General features: G+C 34.6%; 1 protein-coding gene across 1 annotated transcript; it reads right to left on the bottom strand.

Moving 5' to 3' along the window:
• Positions 1 to 1,180: 1,180 nt before the first annotated feature.
• Positions 1,181 to 6,144, bottom strand: LOC134536831 (YEATS domain-containing protein 4). Its single transcript, XM_063376824.1, has 4 exons — positions 5,887 to 6,144; positions 4,110 to 4,400; positions 2,349 to 2,529; positions 1,181 to 1,553 (listed from the first exon to the last, which is right to left on the bottom strand). The coding sequence occupies exons 1-4, from the start codon at positions 5,932 to 5,934 to the stop codon at positions 1,378 to 1,380; spliced, it is 696 nt and encodes a 231-aa protein (XP_063232894.1). The 5' UTR covers positions 5,935 to 6,144; the 3' UTR covers positions 1,181 to 1,377.
• Between the last annotated feature and the right edge of the window lie 14,873 nt (positions 6,145 to 21,017).

Here is a 21,017-nt window from a genome sequence, read left to right as displayed (position 1 = left end):
CTATGCATTTGATGAGACATGTGATGTAATGGTACTATATCACTGTTGTATGTCAGTTCGACAACTGGCAGTACTTACCTTGCTGTTGCTCGGAGTCCAAACAAGGGAAGGTAGAGGGGAAAGAAGTAAGGTGGGACGGAGCTACTCCTATAAGTATAACCCTTCCCTCATGTTTCTCTGCAATACTCTTGCTATTGGTGCATTACTGTCAAACTGTAGTTTCTTCTTCCCCCCCCCCCCCCCCCCACATGATCAGTCCGAACTGTCAGTTTGGAACTGCCGTCTGTGTGCAAGGACGGTGGACTGATAGATTTCCATCACATCGGACTGTGGGCTCGAGAATTCTTGGTCCCAACTGCTGTGCGTGGGAACAGCATTTTGTCAGTCCATCGGCTGAGTGTCATGGCTGACATCTTTTTCCTTTTTTTTTTTTTTCTTACTAAAAGTGCAACTGCAATTATAACAGCCAAAGTTCCTTCCATATTCTATGATGAAATGATACATCCAACAGCAATAGCAACCACAAGACTGATCGTATATGGAGGGGCCTAAGAGAGAGTGCTAACCTCGGACTCTATACAGTCAACCCACTCACCCAACTCACAATACTGCACCATATTTTAAAATAAAATTAAAAATGAAAGAAAAAAGAGCTAATTTTCAAAAACAAGTCATGTGAAGGTGCAAATTTACTTTCCAATTTCATTACTCTAGGATATGTTTGAAATAAAGATTTAAGTGATTAAATTATTATTTGTCGTACATTCCTAATGCAATATAATGAAAGTGTCAGCAATAAACACAAACTTATACTCTAATTTTATAATCAAACACATAATAAAATGTTCATGAAATAATATTGGGAGTGTTTGTAAAACTAACTCCATAAAGCTGATGTGGAGAAAACGGCCATGTCTCCAGAGTTTTCAATAAATTAACTGGCCAAGGCATGCTAGGAATATTTTTGCGTGAATACCTGTATTTTAGGTTTGCATACTTCGGACTGCTTATAAAGTAATTAAAAGATTTTACTTCAAACTAGCCAATTTCTTTTTTATGAATCATGGTATGGTCTAGAAAAAAATGTTGTGTTTTTACAAGTATGATCTATTCCGGTCAACTATTTAATCATCAATAATATCATCATCATCCTGTACTTAATTATAATAAAAAATTTAACTTTTATTGAGGATTTATTATGGCTTAAATAAAAAAAAAAATTAATGCATCTCATAGAGTTCCTCTAAATACAGTTTTCGATACTGCACATGATCCATAGGTAGCAAACCACAACTGGATCAGCCTCTATTCTCAGTCTGCTGTCACAACACAAACGCCAACTACTGGTTGGGCCCCAACACTGCTCCGGTGCGGTCGTCACACGGAGCCGCGGATCTGGGAGCTCTCGGAGCCGCTCTGCGACAGCTCCGTCTTGTACGTGTTGATGGCTTCCTTCGCCAGCTTCAGTCTCTCCTTCACTTCCTGGATCTTCTCACGGATCTTCTTCTTCGCGTCCAGGATGCCTTCCAGAGTCTTTACCTTCTTTGCTTCAACTGCAAGTAATATTTACCACTAAATTATACACTAACAGAGTTCAATTATTCTTATTTTATTTGAAGAAAGTTGAGGAATTCAACATACATTACTAGGGTTTTCACACAAACCTGTAATAAAATTTCCCCGACTTATTTTTTAATGAATAAACCTATTTTGCAATTTTCTTAAAGAGAGCCTAAGAGCCTAACCTCCACCATCCCCATAGCTGGCATATTTCTTTCACCACTTTCTTTATTCAAACACGATCCTTGGACACGCCATTTTATGGTGTGGAGTGATGGCAGACCGGAGAATGACATTTTCTCTTCTATTACTATCGCTTGGGAATTCCCATGACTTTTCCAGGATTTCAAGTAAATTTCCTGACATCCTCTGACCAATTCCAACTGACTTCCCTGAATGTGGACACCTTAGTTACCACAAATAAATTTTGGGAAGCATTTCTAGCCTATCACGGAAAAAGGGTAGTACATGTAATGAAAATTGTACTCCTGTTCCCGACAGGAATTGGTAAAATATGACATGTTCTAATTAGGGATGGATCGATTCCCTATCTCTTCTATTACGATCCAGATTCCACAATTTCCCTAGATTCCAGGTTCAATTACAATTCTAATTACCAATCTTACTTTCTTACTGTGCTTACTTAATGTGCACGGGATATTGGTTACCCTTGTCGATTTGCCCCGCACCCCTGATACACACACCAGCTGAGGCCACAAAGATACATACAACCGCTTGGAATCCAGCCTGTTGCCAGAGCAATGCAAGCCGACGAACGAGCGACTCACAGTCCGTGTCGTGTTTCCACGCGCCGTGCGTCAACTGCCTGGTGTTGGTGAGCAGGTGCTGCATCAGCGCGGTCGGGTCCTGGAAAATGATCTCGTCGTACGACTCCGACACGATGGGACCGCACGCCTCCAGCGGGTCCACTCCCGGCTGGAAGAGCTTCAGGACGTGGTACAGGGTCGCCTGGAAAAACAGCAGCCGGGCTGGTGACAGCTGACAGTCGCTCCTGCACGCCATGAACAGCTTAAGCTCTCTCCATCTTGCAATTAAACTCCTCAAAATCAGTAACAGTCATGTACTGAAATATCTTCTAACTGGCAGACATCCTTAAAGTGTTGATAAACACGATTATGGGGGCCAGGCATAACAATTTTTACAATCCATTCAGTTAATACATTTTGATACAAATTCTTGCTAAATAAATTATATTCAATGGATTTACCATGATAAAGGATAAAATTTTTGTAAGTTTTGTCAAATTGCTGATTGATTAAATGTTTTTAACTACATTTGAACCTCCCCCAAAAATAAAAAAATACCTGCAATTCATGGAATTGAAATTTTTGAACCACTAGTCTAATAAAATTGCTACCTATCTCTAAACCAACTCTTAGTTCATTTAAAATTCTTTTTAAAGATTATTTGCTAAAAACTGCAGTGCATTCTTTAAATGATTACTTTCACTGGTAAATTTTTGGTTTAACGTTATTTTGGCTTTTTCCCTTACTATATCTTAATTCTTAAATTTTATTACAACTGAAGTATTTTATGTCTAAAACCTTTTTTAAAGTGTTATTAATTTTGAATTATTATATATTTTTACAACATTGTTTGGCTAAACAATTTCTCTACAGTATGTACTATGTATTTAAATGAATGTTAATAACCAAGCCAATACAATGCATGAATGCACGTACATTTCAAAACCAACTTGTACAAGCCTTCTTAAGGACAACAGATAGACATATAATATGGCTAGTGTATGCAGCGTTCAAAGTAGAATGCATTAAGTCAAACAGTTGTTCTCCAATACTTTGAAATATAATTTGATTGTCAAACCAAAGTGCTACTTATATGCCACAGAATACAATACAGCAAGCCTCTACAAGATCTCTGAAAGTTTACGAGTCAGGCACAAAATCTAGGAACCAGCCAAAATAATATACATAAGTACGCTCATCACTGACTCACTTAGTGACTCCGTAATGCTGTATGAATTCTGTTTTCATGTGCTTACGGTGTAACATTTTCACTGCTCTTTGCTAACCTGCTCCTCCTAGCACTGCTGCCGAGTCGTGGCGCAAAGATAATATGCATGGGGGCAAACCATCATATTTTGACGAGGCAGATAGTTTCAGCAATTTTCAGTGATAAAGTAGTGATATTTAATTTTTAATAAATATTTTGTGGATATTAAATTAAATTGTTTGTTGTATTCATTATTTTTCAATGAGCACCTTACAACTAGCAAGTAAAAATATATCATACTTTTGTGAGCAGTTCTACTTTTGGATTTAATTTAAACCTTTAAGTATTAAACTGTACCTATGTAACAACTTGGTACAATATCAGTAATTAGAGTTAACTTATTGATAATTAAAAGCATCCCAGGTTCTTTGACCCAGTCATTTTCATATAATCTTGTTATCCTGGCAGAAGTTAGTCTCTAGCAAGGATAAAGTTAGGCGTCATGGAGACCTAGTGCCCGGAACTTGTAGGTAGCCACATTTAAATGTTAGCAATAAGGACAGAACGTGCCTCACCCTCACTGTAGGTCTCTCGCTCGCATCGTGGAAATATATTTTGATAACTATCTCGAACTCCCCCCAGCCCGTCTCGGTCACTTCGTAGGGGGGCTTCGTCACGATCCTGTTTGGCTCGGTGTAGCTCTCGTGCAGCTTGAAGTGGACCTTCTTGACGTAGGACGACATGTCCTCGTTGAGGTACGGCTTCACGTACACGGTCCACTGGTGCGTGTGGCCGTCCTCCTCGCGCTTCTTGCCGAACTGCCGTGCCACGTTGCCGTACACTATCGGCTTCACGATGCACACTCCCTGGGAACCACAGAGAAACTTCATATTATCTTTGAAAGATTTGTGCAATGGGAGTGCATGACTTGATGTATGATGTTTAAAGTGAAATACACACTACAAAATTTTATCAGTATTCATTATCGTTAGGCCAAACTATAAAATTATCTTAAAACTAGAGATAAATATTAATAAAAATATAATTTTGTAACATGGAAAGCTTAAAATTACCTTAACAATTTTACCTGATTCAGTTTACTCCAGGATGGACACAATTTGGTTATATATGATCAAACATTTTAAGAATGCTCATTGGTGCGATAGCAAAGTCACATAATTTTGGGTGATTGCTCGGAACATGTATTATTCGCGAAAAGACTTCGAGACTAGCTGAGAGTTAAAACACTGTATGTAGCACAGTCTGTGTGTCATGATTATACCTCATTAAAAACAAAGTATGTCAAATCTTTTGGAATTTTTTTAATTTTTCCATTTTATGAATATAATTTGTTGTTTATCAAATTATGTTATGTCCAGGGTATTGTGACATACTGAATTAAAACAGTAAGGTTATATACCACAGGATCAATGTATCAGGTACATGCCATCACAACCAAGTAATAGACTAGTATACATGATAATAAACTTTTACTGAATTGTGTAATGGGTTGATCAGGTTAAATTGTGTGAACATTTAGTTAGCTACATCAAAAAAACTACAAAAAAGTAAAAACCATAGTTAGGTTAAATTAGCTAAAACATTTTACAGGTAATTCTTAACCAATAATTCAAAATATTTAGAGGTCATTTTAAATTACTTAATCTAACCTAACCCATTGTCCATTATACATTTAAATATTTAAAAAATTGTTTACCTAACAAACTAGGTAACCGTTCACACTATCAAGTATTTTTAATTTGGCTAACCTAACCGAACCAACTATTCACAAAAAAAAAGTATTTTTAATATTTAACCAAATTTAACAACTCATTAAAAATAATAAACTATTTTAAGAATCACAACACCCTCTTACGAGCATGACTGTAAACCATATCAGGAAGTTCTGGAGAGAGAGGGAGGGAGTGGAATGGGATATGAGAAGAGGAAAGGACTTGAGGAAGAGGTTTCAGAAATTGGGTGCCACCAGGCGGAACGCCAATCGCAAGAGTATCAATCAATCCAAAGCATTTTGGATTTTTTTTTTCCTTCAGTGTTTCTCCTTCACAATTACCCAGTATTTTAAGTGTAGCTTACCTTACCTAACCACTTAAACAGAAATCTACTTAAAAAATATATATTTTTTTATATAAAATGATAAGTAAAAAGTAAGTAAACAATTATTTAGAATTTTTTTTAAATTCTGATACATTTCAGGAAAACAAGCAACAAATTTAAATTAGCTATCGTCTCGGTATTATTAAAAGTATAGTTACATTGCAGAGTAAGTAATAAAAATATTCTAAACTAGTATGGAAATTATACACTACAGATTGTAACAAAATTGTTTACTTTCACTCTAACTCCTGAATCAGGTGCATATTCACTGTGAAGTGCCATGTTTATGTCATCTCATCATATCAACGGCAAGCCAACGGTCATGATACAATAAAATACTTGAGTTTAAACAAGCTTCACGAATTAAAAACAAAAAATCATATTCATTTCTCTATCATGCTTTTACTCATGTTTCTTTATAAAATAATTTTGTTTAGTCAAAGATAACATCAATACACAATATGAGAAATTAAAACTTTTTTTTTGTCCAATGGTTATACGAAGGAGGGGTGACTCAATAGGTTTGTTTGACTCGAGGTCTCTCGTGCTCCTCGGGAGTTGGAAGAGTTGGGAGCAAGTTGACCTGAGGGCAAAAAGAGTCGGTAACTTTTAAATTTGTTGTAAAACAATTATGGCGGAAAATATAGCAGACATCGTGAGAAATTTGTTTGGAAATGAAGATTCATCTGAAGATGAAGCTGCTATTGATTTACAATATATTGGACTACAAATTATGAGAGAGAAAATCGGGTGATTTGAAGTTCGTTTACTGTCACAGAAAAATTATCACAAACTAATAAACTAAGAATTTTAAACGACACTTACCTGTTGGTTTGAACAATACAAAACCTTCGTCATCTATTAAAATATTACCGTCATCACCAAATGTAGCTTGATAACATATTGACTGCATCGTCAAAGTCGCGCCAAAACAACCAGCAGACGACTTGCCCTCGCAACTCTTCCTCGAGAGGAGGAGCATCGAGAGCATGACCTGAGTGACCTGAGAGCAACTTGCCCCCGCGAGTAAAACGACCATCCGCCCAACTGCTTCCGGAAAAGGGTGTCCCAAGAGTTGACAGGTCAAAAATAGACCTCGAGTCAAACAAACATACTGTTTAACTAAAATCAACACCTCGAGTGTTTGAAATTAAAATAACCATTAATAGTATGACGCCGATCGCCAATGCTCCCTCTGGTCGGACAGACTGTTTAAATTCATCGACTCCTCATCAGTACCGTGTGCATTGCACACACCAGTGCGTGCATTACGACACAGAAAGTGTAGTGTGTCGAACGGCCGGCGTCGCTGATGTGTCGACAGCCACCCACGCGACTATCGACTTCCAATCATTTATTACTGCTCCAAGAGTTACAGTGTGTCCACAGTTAGTACTTTCGTACTAGATCTGGTACTTTTATAAGTTTTTTAGTGGTCTAGTACATATACGCTCAGACCTAGTACTTTTTCCTTTAATATAATAATATTACAGTAACTCCAATATGTTTTATTATTAAGCATAATTATTTTTAAAAACTATTGAATGTTGAATGTATGTGTGTGTATGGTGTGATAGTTAAGTTCGAGCAATTTCATAATAACCTCCTAAATTGTTAAAACCATAACAAATTATAATTTAGTACTTTTTATTTCAAATCTACTACTTTTTTCTCACCTAAGTTGGTATGAAATATTTTTTTCCTTGTGGACACCCTGCAAGAGTATGTTTCTACTTTTCCACCAACCAACAAAATCTGGGAAGCCTACAATGTAATGTACAAAAGTTGAGGAACATCCCGATGAACGATGAAGCCCGATCGGGCATCTTCGGAAGTTGGTTTTCTTTTGAAAAACGCGCGGGAATGTTAAATAGATTGTAAATATTGCGCACGATAACAACGACGGCGAGGTCTAGAGCCGAGAATTTTTTTCATTTTTTTATTGATTTTTGACCAGTTATTCCCAACAAACTTTAATGTACCTAATGGCATTGCATTGTTGGTGCCTTCTTTATCTCCTGGCAACAACTGTTACATTGCCGGTACTTTCTTTATGTTTGTATCTTAATCCAGTCTTACTTAATTTATTACATTTGCTGTCATATTGACAAATTATTGTCGACTTAAAAATTAGTTTGAAGGCCCTTAAAAACTGTTGACTGCAAGACATTGGTTAATATTACATTAAATCACAGCACTCAATCAATCAATCCATTTCTTCCCATTTATTGCTGTTATATTTATTTCTGGAAGTTGATTTTAAAACATCTAATTTTTTTTCCCCGCTCGATATGCGACAGTGGGGTTCATACTAGGAGGGGATTGTGAAATAAGCAGTGCGAGAGTGTTCTGCTTGTAGACTGCCACGGGTGCATTTAATTAATTAATTTAATACAATGATATTTCTCTTTGTATCTATTGCATGTTACCTTAATGTTTCATTTTCCTGTGGTGGCAAATACAAAATCAGCTACATGCATTTACACCTGCTGTCACCTGGTCCTCTGTGGAAGGCCCGGGGAATACCTGACGGGTTGTACGGGTGTTGTAATGATGATGATGTCCGGAGGGCGCCAGGATAGCTTGGAAACCTTGGCCGTTGTTGGTCGTGGGTGCATTGCCCCAGCGTGCCCCGTCTATATCTTAATTGTAACATTTTAAACTTTCTATATAATCAATATGGGATTTATAATGTTTGTAGGCCTATCAATTCCTAACTCAATGAAAAATGTATGTACATACTTATAAAATTGTGATATAATAATTTGGTTAGCATTTTTAATTAATTTTTATGTATTTACTGGTCATAATAAAAAACTTTTAAATGTTCTCCTGTAAACTTAGATAAATGGACATAGCACCCTTTCCCTATGGGGTACAGAATTGTTTAAATTGAAGAAAGTTATTTTAGCCCAATTTTAAAGTTAAAACTAATAACTTTGAATTGTATTTGTGTGTGTACATATTCTAATGTTTAATGGCTGATTCATGTATGTTACGCAGGAACTGTTTTGTTTGTTATTGAGTAGGTATATGTAGGTACTTACTGTCATTATTCTGAGCATTTTCCTGCTTAAGTTTTGTTCGAGGAATAACTAATAGAATATTACCAGATTACATTTACAGGAATCAAGTACATTTAAAGAGAATAGGAGTTACTAGCCATATAGCATTTAAAGCAGAAAATTTTAATGTATCAGCTGATATTTGGGTTGCTGGGAAAGAATTGGATACATGCATGCATGTTATTGCATCTAACAGTTTATTTCAGAGATACCAGAACGTACTATACTTCAACTAACTATGTTTAACATCTAGGCACACTGAAGTTATATAACTTGTGATGACACAAATTCTGTTGGTCAAAATAACAAATAATTATTTTATTTAATTTTTTTTTGCACAAATTACAAGATTCTGTTTCTCACCATAAAAGTAATTTTTCACATAGATGGATACTGAGGTTCAACACAATTGTGTGCTTTAGTGTATGTTGACTTGCAGAGTGTCATCTGGTCGTAGAATGTAAAGAGGAAATATTACTCTGTAATCTCTGTTTTGGTAATGCTCAGTACAGAAATAATACATTTATTTATGTGAAAGTTAGAGCCCACAGTTTCATCACAAATATATTAATGGAAATAAACATAAATATTGAGTAATTTTTAAAGTTTTGTTGTATTTTTTTTATTCATAACAGCCCTGCCCAAAAAGAACCCTATCCATGTCCATTTCTTTCAGCCTATACCGGTACCTCATAAAAGTTGACATGTTACATTAAAATATATATGTGCAGTTCATATAGAAATTTTTTTATGTACTATGCATGAATAGAATAATGACATATTGAATATGTTAAGCCCAGGGGCGTAGCCAGGAGGTGGGGGGGTTTAGGGGTTCAACCCCCACCCCCCCTAGCACCAAATCTTTAATTAATTTCTTATTCATCACTGAAACAAATTTCATATTAAAATTAATAAAATTTTTACCATTAAAATATTTAAAATTTAAGAACTGAAAACTGCTAAAATAGCACTATTTTACACCTTAAAATCCCAATTTTTCCAGGGGAGGACCCCCAGACACCCATTTTAATACAGGGGGGCCATGCTTCTTAACACCTCCCATACACAAATCCTGGCTACGCCACTGGTTAAGCCTAAATCTTTTTTTATGATTCAAATATTACACTTTCTTTCTTGTAACTTACCTACCAATAACTATCAATGTGTTTGTAAATATACCTATCATGTAATTGTTATTATTATTATTATTATTATTATTATTATTGCTGCAAGTGGGCACAGAAGTACCCGGTGGCAAGCATTCACTCTACTTTCCCCGCACTCTTCTTCTGAACTGGTCCACACTCCCAACCATCACACACTCCTCCTCCAGCCTATTCCATTCCCCTACCGTCCTCACTGTACAATCATTTATTATGAATATGTGGCAAAAAATCTTTATACTTTTTTTCTCTCCATCCAAATTTCATAAGTTTTTTTCATTGAAATATAAGGTTGTAAAAACATACTCTTTGATTTTTAAATAATACCTAGAACCAGTTTTATTTCAACTTTCTAAGTTACTATCCTTAAGTGGCAATTAAATAACATTCTAAATCCAGTAAAAAAGGCACAGTTATGAGGATTGATAAAAATATCTCCTAATTTTCATGTGGTGTCCAAGGAATCGCATGTATAAGCAGATGTTCTAATTTTTTCTCATGCCTGCAACAAACGGAAAATAATTCTTCATTTCCATGGCGCGTCCAAGGAATTTAACGTATAAGCTAATATTGTAATTTCTTCACATGCTTGCAACAAACAGAAGCAATTTACAAGTAGGTACTGAGGATGTAGTGAATTGCTCAAATAAAGGGCACTCTGGAGACCAAGTGTTAAAGAGAAACTGAATAAAAAAAGATATTATTTACAGCAACATAATACACACCCAATGGTCAACATATTTCACACGTTAAAAATTTGTATTCTTTGATAATCTCGATAATTTTGGTATCTTATATAAATATACATTTATCTTTTATCTATTCACACATTTCATTATGAAGTCATCAACACAGCAGCGTTGAAGTATTTACGACTGTACATTCTTAGTTAGGTCGAAAATATGGTCTCAGGGCAGGTTCTACCACGTGGCTGCAGGCAGGAGTGCGTCGTTAATTTAACTTACCTGGGCTGTTCAGGCCACCCAGGACGCCTTGTATGAATTATGAATTAATTAATTTGTACTCTTGCAATTGGGCTTCCACCCGGTGGCAAGGATAACTCCTCTCAACTCCCTGAGCCTCCTCCTTAAGTCTGTCCCTCCCTTCCTCTTTAATACTCACTCCTCAAGCTCACTCCACTCTCGTCCCGTTCTCACCAGCAATGAAAAGGAAACAGACTGAGTAAAAACTATGGCACTTTATTGACGTATCATACACACGCTTGTCCAACCAATGGCCGAGTCTGTTGTCGAACCGTCGTTTCACGTTAAGTCTATCACTCTGACGTTATGCACGGACAGACTAGAGATAACAAATTCATCTTCACCTGCTGAGGCACCTAGTATGAATAACCTAACTGTTACAATCCATTCGTGAATGTTTCACAGACAACTTCCATCTCCACATACCCGACGATGTTTTCCATTTTATTTTCTATACATTCCTTAAATTAATTCTCTATCTTACTGTTCTTATATGCCATGTTTACAATCTATTTCTAAATTAGAGGTGGGTCGAAAAGTATCAACATGATATTTTGTCACTGATACGCGCCTGTATCAGGAACGACAAACGAGTACACTTGAAAAGTATCAGAGACTTTAGTATCAGTTCAGAATTCACCTGGAACAACACCACGGCCAATGAGCGCAGTACCCGATCGCAGATGACGGTCACTTGGGCGGAGCTTGTTAAAGGGGAGGGAGCAGGAACGACGAATAAGGGATAAAGAAGGGAAAGAATGTAGGGGAGGAAGCGCAGGGGAAGGCGTTAAAGGAGAGGCGCAAAGCGATATTGTTACAAGCAGGGCTACCACTCATGGGTTTTTCCACCCAGATCTGGGTTTTTCCAATGGTGTTTGGGTTTCTGGGTTTTTAAATAATGAATTCCAACAATTCTAGATTTTTTATCATTTTAATTATTTTTATACCTAAAACAATAATAAAGGTAGTAGCTACTGTATCTGTTGCAATATCTGTTTGATAAATGCAAACAAGTCTATGTGTTTCACACACAAAAATACATATAAACACAAAACTAGTTTTCAAGAAGCAAAGTCGAATATTAAATTAGACACATTCTTCAAAGAGGCTTGCAGAACACAAAACCAATGCAACAATTAACCTTCAAACCAATCTTGTAGAATCAGACTCTGAATAAAGACTAACGTACATGATGCAGTTTTATAAAAACAATTACCGGTTTAAAGAATGCAGTGATGGTGTTTGTTTTGTCATGTATATATTTGTAGGTTTTTTTATATGTGCTGGTCCAAGAATTACTTATACAGCCATTTTGCTGCAGTGTAATTTTCTTGTATTGGTTGTATTTAACCGTTTTCAGTCTTGTAAGGTAATTAATTGTTTTATATTAAAACCAGTTATGTTTATATTTTTGAATTAGTACGCAAACATTTTCAACGATAGCATTTTAGACGCATCTGGGTTTTTTACCCATGTGTCTGGGTTTTTTTGTAGGTTATCTAGGTTTTTCATGAATATCAGAGTGGCAGCCCTGGTTACAAGTCGTTTTGTTTATTGTCCTACTTCAAAGTACGCTCAGTGCGCAGTGCGTGCACCGTCTCGTTCAATAATAAAACTAATGAAATTTTAATATTAAAAAGTACATTAATACAAGATATAATATTTATATTTGTGCACCTAACAGCTATGAAAATGCAAATAAATTCTCAGTTGACACTAATAACAGATGTAATCAACATATGGACTTTCTTTTTTCGAAAACAATTAGTAACTAGTGTTTTTATACATTAAAAATTCACGATTTTATCAAAAATAAAAAATAAAAAAACAGATAGGTACATTAGTGAGCATACTATATCAATGTTTACGTTTCAAATGTTTCTTCAGATTAGTCGATGATTTATAACTCAGTTTATGTTTACACAAATTACAATTAGCAAACTCATTATTTTCCGTGAAAAAATTCCACACAAATGAAGTCTTTTTCGTGCACTTATCCATTCCTTATTTCACTATAAAAATACTAACTACAAAGCATGACAGCCCGCAAAATGGTGATACACGGCCAGGACGAACTGCAGTGAATGTTGAACTGATTGATACTGGTTGTATCAGGCGGTCATGAGAGTATCAGAGGTAGAGAATTACCAGGCGTGATAAATAATGTATCAGATTCTCCTTCCGGTCGCACGGTCTGCGTACGCGGAGCTTTGTTGCCTCCTGGGACCGTATGATACAGAAGTATCAGAGACTTGTAACATGGTACAGTGCTGTATCAGTATCAGGTTGGAACAGATACCGAAAATTGCTGTAACAACCCACCTCTATTCTAAATACCACGCGTTTTCCCAAAATAAAAACAAACTTCCGAAGATGGCCGAAGGTTAACCCTTCGGGCTTCATCGGGATGTTCCTCAACTTTTGTACATTGTAGGCTTCCCAACAAAATCTACATGAAGGGGCGTACCCGGAGGGGGGGGGGGGGGTGTTTAGGGGTTCAACCCCCCCCCCCCCCCCCCAGCATCAAATTTTTAATTAATTTCTTATTCATCACTCAAACAAATTTCATATTAAAATTAATAAAAATTTTACCATTACAATATTTAAATTTAAGTACCGAAAACTACTAAAATAGCACTATTTTACACCTTAAAATCCAAATATTCCCGGGGGAGGAACCCTGGACCCCCGGTTTTAATACGGGGGGGGGGGGGGGGAAGCAGGATGCTTCTTAACACCCCCCATACACAAATCCTGGCTACGCCACTGTCTACATGTAATATCACTTATTTAAAAGACATTTATTAACAGCTATATATGAATTCACTAATGTCATGCTTATTCACTGTACTAAAACCTCTAAACCTTGGCCTGATTCGCTTCCCGCAATTTGTGTAACTTACGCGCGACAGTGACCTATTCATCCTGACCAAATCTTTCCTACTAGTCCCGCTACGTTTTCCCAGCGCCATAACCGAGAGCCTGGTGTGGTTTCGCCAGCCAAGCATAAGCCATCATTTTTCTTCCCGCCTCAGGCCACAAACGTGACAGTGTCCGGCTTCGTGACCAAGAGTGCTTTTCTCAGCGTTCTCCCAGAGCTCAGCTTAGTTTAGCAGCTACAGACATGCCCCATTCTGATGTTCCAGGCACATCTCGGTGCCAGCCCCAACACATTCTCACGAGCTAGCAGACCCCCTCCCAACTCCCCGTTTCCTCCACACGTTCCTGAACTTCCCCTAATGCAATGACCCAGGCTACACTCTAGGTCTCCTCCCTGGTTGGCGACAGGCCTACATTTGCCATCTTGTGGCCAAGACTAAAGGCTAGGGTTAACACACACTACACCCCGCCCTCTGAAGAGACATCGGGGGACTAATGCCAAGTCTGATTGTTTTACCTCGTCACATTATACATTGGAAAGAAACGTTCCAATGTTTAGTGACATTTGGTGGCTCTGACCCGACAGTTATAACTTTCTGCCTGGGTTCCAAATAGCAAACAGACAGCGGACAATGCAACAAACTAGCATTTTGAAATAGGATGAGCAGGGTGTTAAGAGCAAAAACAAATATCAAAGTGAGGGATGTTTTCAGTTTAACACTTTTATGAGTGTCTAAAAGTCAAATTTTAGTGACTACTTGTATATAGTTTCTGGCAATGGCAATAATAGATATTTCATATAAATGATTATAAATATTTAAAAAAACCTAGATACAAAGTATTCTTTAAATTATTTGGGACGTATTTGCAGCAGATACAAACAGCTTGTTTGCTTGGTTACCACTTAATAAAATTATTACAGATCACAGTTAGTCCCAACATTTTAACTTTAGCCATTCTAATAATCACAGAGCATATGTTGAAATAAAATGTAGCCAGTTTTATCAGGCCCATTAAAATATTTTAACTGGGCAAGTAGGCACTTACATTGTGCAGCAATGAATCTATCAAAATATCAATAGCTAGACCATGTGATTTGCAACAAATTTACCACACTGCGAATACCTACAATTAAATATTTGTGATTTCAACGTGTAAGTAAATGAGATTTAATTGAATACAATACAAATAATAAATTATTGTTTTGATTTTGATATTTGAAATTAAGAACAGTCTTACAGTTCTTGTGATAACAAGGAAACGATGGATCATGCTAAATAATAAATGTTCAATTTTTTTAAATTCTTTATTACTGCAAAACAAAATAATATATTTAAAAAAGGTACACACTCAACACCAGGAAATGTATTTTTGAGCAAATAGCTCTGTATTTTTACGCACATCTGCAAACTGGGTAGTAAATGCTTGTTTGAGAATGATGCTTGTACCAACTAAGCACAGCAAGAGCTATGCTACAATTACAGAAAATACAACTCTCAACAAATCACAATCATTATTTTTTCTCTTACAGGTAAACTAAAACTGTAATCACATCTAAGAACTATCTAGTCATTTTAATTCTTCCCTCTATATTTCTATGTTATAATACATATGTATTATAAGAATTAAAAAAAAAAAAAACACACACACACACATTGAATACTGTACATCTATTTTGAAGATAATGCTAGGAAACTAAAAAGAAGTAACAATAAATAACAGCAAATGTATCATACAATGAGGAGCTCTGGAACATATTGGTTCAGATAATGCTAGGAAACTAAAAAGAAGTAACAATAAATAACAGCAAATGTATCATACAATGAGGAGCTCTGGAACATATTGGTTCAGATAATGCTAGGAAACTAAAAAGAAGTAACAATAAATAACAGCAAATGTATCATACAATGAGGAGCTCTGGAACATATTGGTTAAGTCAATATCCTTGTAGATTTTTTTTTTTCAATAGGTACCAGAAATTTAAACCACAGTTTTTCCAGACCCCCCTCAATCATAGAAAATTGCATATTTACTACAGAAAATTGTCCATTAAAACACTACATAAACATAAATACAACCATATACCTATTGAAATATACAACTTTTGAAAGTGCACACACACTAACACCACACAACACTTGCATCAATTATACTAAGGCACAGCAGTTCTTGACAACATTAGTGACAATATGCACAGCATAGATATACAACACCTCACACTGGACACCAGAATTTAGGCGAGAAAAATAATATTTGTTGAGTAATATTTTTACACTGATTTTCTTTTACAAATCAAGTAGGTCTGTCTTGTTGAAAACAAAAAAAAAGACTGCTTATAAAACAGATCTATCAGAAAGAAATGTACAACACAACATAGTTCCACTAGCATACATGTAGTACGTAAACAACTAACTGATGCCTCTGTGCCTCTGTGATATGTAAACACACAGTGATAATAGTTTTTCCAGGATAGAACAAAATTACATAATGGCACACTGACTATGGACAATATAACAATATTACGTTCAGTATCACCAACAGAACATCGTATAGATTTTTGGAGAAGGGGAGGATTTATTTACAGATACAAACATTTCTTAGGAGTAAAGGACATTGGAGGTCAATACGAGAAACAGCATTTGATTCCAAGTTCACGTAAGAGTTAACACATTTCAATTGACATGAAATATCTAAGTATTGACCATACAGAAACTCTACAGCATATTGCTAAATTATTACTGATTAAAATTACAATTCAAAACTAATTTAATATGCAACTATCCAAGTACGTATTGTGTACCAAATAGAAGATAAAACAAATGCAAGACGAGGCCAACTTTCCAGTCTCACTTCTTTTTTTTTGGTAATTGTCAAGTGTAGGGGCACCACTCTATAAATAAAAAAAAACCTAAAATGGATTTATTCAGTTCCTTGTTTTAGTTACAATTATTCTGTTGGCATTCAGATGTTTGAAAAAACTTCACATGTAATTAATTTTACATTCGCTGCCATGCTTCAGTGCCGTTAAACATTGAATGCTACTCTAGCCACAAGGGAAAAATGGCATGTTCTGGTTAAGGGTTCGTGTAAAATTATTGTAAATATTACTGTAATGTAAATATAGTGACTTAAAATTGTGTTGTGCTTTAATGGCGTAGCCAAGACTTAAAACGAGAGATATTCCTGATCCTGTTGTCACCATCCTACTGTTTACTTGATACTAACTGCAACTTGATGATGTGGTTCTCCAGAGAGCCTTAGGAATATAGCAGAGCTGAGGTATGTTTTCAAAAATACAGGGAAATTTAATGTTGGTACATTATGGCCGGGGCCAAACATGCACATTAAAGCTAGGGGTGCAAGAGTACTCGAAATTTTGAGTCGAGTCGAGTTTAATTTTAAGCTCGAAAAATTCAAGTACGTAGTTCACTGTTTGGTCTAGGGACATTGAACATTAATGAAACATCTTTAATATAAAACTGAGTAACCTAGGCTATTGAATTTGCTAGTGATTGTGGCTGATTTTATTTAATTTCATACTGTACTTATGATTTCATTTTTGTTTGGACATAATTTGCAGTCATTTTGCACATCATCGATCATCATCATAATTTTGTTTATGTTAACATATACTACAAAAACAAAATATAGGTACAGTTTCAATGCATCGTACTCAAAATTCTGTAGAATTCACTGCAGTAACAACTGTTTCTTAAATTGAGCTTCGAATATCTTTTTCCACATAACTATTATTTATACCATGTGTTGCTAAAAAGAAATAATATTACAAAATGCATGTCTATTTTCCGCCCGCCTGGCTCAACATAATAATGGTGCATGTACCGTACCATAGTTACTGGAAACAAGAGATATATTCTGAGAAAATTATATATATTGGGCAAATTAAATGTTACAGCACTGCTACTTCATCCACAGAGCACAAGCACAATATTATTGTTGTACATACAATTGGAGTATTCTTGTACTGGACGTATATTGTATAGGGTAATAAAAAACTTGAATATTTAAAATATAAAATGATAGTAATGGTGTGAAAAATTGTTTTCATTATAAATTTCCAAATTAACATTCTAAATGTGAAGTACTTCACTGCAATGCAACTGGTTAAAACATATTTTAGTTCTTTTGCTTCATAATATAATTTGAAAGAGTTTACTATAGTTTTTTTAGTTAGTTGGTACTAGTTCCTTAAAAATATTTTGTAATTAAAATTCCAATAGCTAAATTACATCAAAATATATAGTTGTAAAATTATTTTCTAAACATAAATACTGAAGGTAGGGACAGTAGGCTATTATGCAGTTAGCACTATGATAGTGAATAAAAAAAAAAACAATCACAAGATACTATATGCAGTGTGTACTTATGTGGCACTATTTTCTGTTCGTAAGCCTAAAAGGAAAGGACAAAAAAACCAAAACCAATCTAACTACTCAAAAAAACTAGAGTTTTTGCACTACTTTACTCAACTCGACATTAAAATATCCTACTGTGCACCCTTAATTAGAGCCTCCACATCCTAGAAGTCCTTGAAACAATTACCTCAGTAACAAACAGTATGTTCAGTAATATGCACTTTTAATAGATTACAAACAAAATTGGAAGAGAAAAAAATGAAATGATTTATAAGGAAAAGTAAATGAAAAAATTAGAAATTAAAAAAAGATGAGGAGGTCAATAGAATAAACAGCTCTACAGTGAATGCATGTACGTAGTTGTTTAACAAATAAACACAAGATTTAAAGTAATGGGCAATAAAATATAACAAACCCATAACTGCTCATTAAAATAATAAAAAATTAAATTCCAATCACAAAAAATGTTATTGTTCCTCAATACACCAATTTTTTTTTGTATTTTTAGTATTTACTAGCAATTAAGTATAGCTCAAATAGATTCAAAAAATTTTTGTTTGCCCGTCCTTTTTTCTGATAGGTACGACTATATATTGATACTTTTACATTGTACTTCAAATGCATAACTTCTTGTAAATTTATTTTTATTGATCTGAAAACTGTTTGGATTATTCTGTAGTTTGAAGTACTTTAGCTTCCAAAACTAAAACCATTAACATGAAAATCTTGGATGAAAAAAAAAAAGTGAATAAAGAATAAAACCACAAAATCTTGGCTCTATAAAATATAAAACATTGGCAGGATCTACAAGAATAATACCACTACAATCACATTCATGGTGTTATATAACACTGGATTATTATCCTTTAAGTTTATCAGATTTATTAAATCTCTTCATAAGTGTAAAATTTTTTTTATCAGATTTATTACATCTCTTCATAAGTGTAAAATTATTTTCAAACAGTCAGCTGATGGCTGCTATGCATATTTGTTCATCCCTTGGTTAATAATAAGAAAAAATTTTTTTTTAATGAGATTATGCATTAACCTCTTAAAGAGTAATTCCCCTACACCAAACAAAAAAAAAATCTTTAAATTTCTAATTTTTTTGTACAAACATTTTACTCCTAACACATATTTAAAAATGACATGCAATGAGAAAGGCACAACAAGAGAGACAACACTGACCATAAAAAAGTATCATTCTATAAACAAAACTACTATCTAAACTAGAAAATAAAAATTAAGTAATCTATTTTATCAGTTTTCAAATATTTATGTACACTTTATTATTACAAAACAACAAATTAAAATCATTTTCAAAAAATTTTCTGTAAATGTATACTACCTACATTCGCAATTTTTTTTGAACTAAAACTAACATCAAGGTCACAAATGTAAGTAGTAAAGCTCAAATTTACAATTCCCTTTAATAAATAACACATCTAAATTTAAAAAAAAGACAAAATGGTTTGTCATAATTTGGAACTAAGTAATTTATTTATAAATTGTTTTTTGCTGAACTATTACTATAGGAGACATCACCTTAGAGATAAGTGCAAAGAGCATAATAAATTTAGATTTTTTTTTCACTCTTAAATCTGAAGTTTTGTGTTGTAAAAATTGAATTTTAGAGCACATTTTAAAATAACTGAAGTTTGGATTCAGAGACACTGTGTCCAATACATACTTTATGAGTCTTTCTATCTAATTCAGACTTAATCATGAACACAAGCTATTTGACTAAATATGGGGTGTTAGCAACAGAAACATTTATCCAATTGCTAATTTAACAAAAAAAAAAAAAAAAAAAAAAAACTAATTTTAATTCCTGTATATTTGTAAAAGTTTATAGAAATTGTGTCTCTTTTTAAATTTTGACAGCATCAAAATTTAGCATATTACAGCAAGAAACAAAATTTTTAGCTTTATATAGCATTTATACTATTTATAGCATTCACTATTTTCACATACCTCTATACTCCAGCAGTCAAAGCCAAAATGATGCCTTTCACAGTTTGGAAATGGCAAAAAATTTACAATTTGTTTACAAGTGCAATAAAAATGGCATCACACTTAGGAACATACTCATTTCACAACGTAAACAAAACCTGCATCCGGTAACACTTCATTACTTCACCCCAATTTCCCGTAAATCAAAATGATCAAATAATATACGTAAGCTAACAAGTAAAATTCTTATTAACTAAAATTAATATTACAATTAAGAACAAAAGAAAAGATAAACTGTAATCATGTAGCACTTGACTTACTTGAAAAAGAGATTTTACATTTCAGAAACTATCTTTATGACATACAAACTTACACAGACAATGCTATAAAAACAGCTGAATTAATGAACTCTAGTTTAAAACAAAGTAAACACTAGATATTAGGGGTGTGTAAATATTCATAAATACAAATAGTTTGAAATAGCCATTAATATAATATTTTCATTTGGAGGTTAAATATCAAAAATAAAAATTCCAAATATTTACAAGCACTTGTGTTTAGTTTCTAGTTGTTTTAAGTGATTCGTTTATCACAAAATTCTAATTTTGTCATTTCTAATCTACCAATATTGCAAGGAGGTTAGGCCCTGACCTACCTTCAATATTGATTCTTTAACGTGGGGGTTTTGAGAATATAAAAAATATTTATTCTTGTGTTATGTTTGGTGTTGAAATATTTGTCTTTGCATTCCTTATATGTTTTTCTATAACTCCTCTTGTTCCGTTGGTGACTTCTGGCAGAGATGATTTATAAATTTAAGGTTAAGCCGGGTTTTGGGAAGAAGGAGTAAGGAAGGGCCGTCCAGCTAGTGCCAAGAGGTGTTTAAAAGTGCTGTGGTGTGACCTAGTTAGCTGTGATTGGCCAAGTGACGTTTCACTTTATTTG

Source organism: Bacillus rossius, chromosome 11 (genome assembly GCF_032445375.1).
Source record: "Bacillus rossius redtenbacheri isolate Brsri chromosome 11, Brsri_v3, whole genome shotgun sequence".
Classification (NCBI taxonomy): domain Eukaryota; kingdom Metazoa; phylum Arthropoda; class Insecta; order Phasmatodea; family Bacillidae; genus Bacillus; species Bacillus rossius.
Note: the sequence above shows the minus strand (reverse complement) of the source record. Positions and strands in the feature narration are given on the sequence as shown.

Excerpts from the sequence above, each read along its gene's own strand:
- LOC134536831 (XM_063376824.1), bottom strand. The coding sequence starts at position 5,934 with ATGGCACTTCACAGTGAATATGCACCTGATTCAGGAGTTAGAGTGAAA. Across the intron at positions 4,401-5,886 it reads ATTCAGGAGTTAGAGTGAAA|GGAGTGTGCATCGTGAAGCC; the intron begins GTAAACAATTTT and ends TGTGGTTCCCAG. Across the intron at positions 1,554-2,348 it reads GTGGAAACACGACACGGACT|TTGAAGCAAAGAAGGTAAAG; the intron begins GTGAGTCGCTCG and ends TATTACTTGCAG.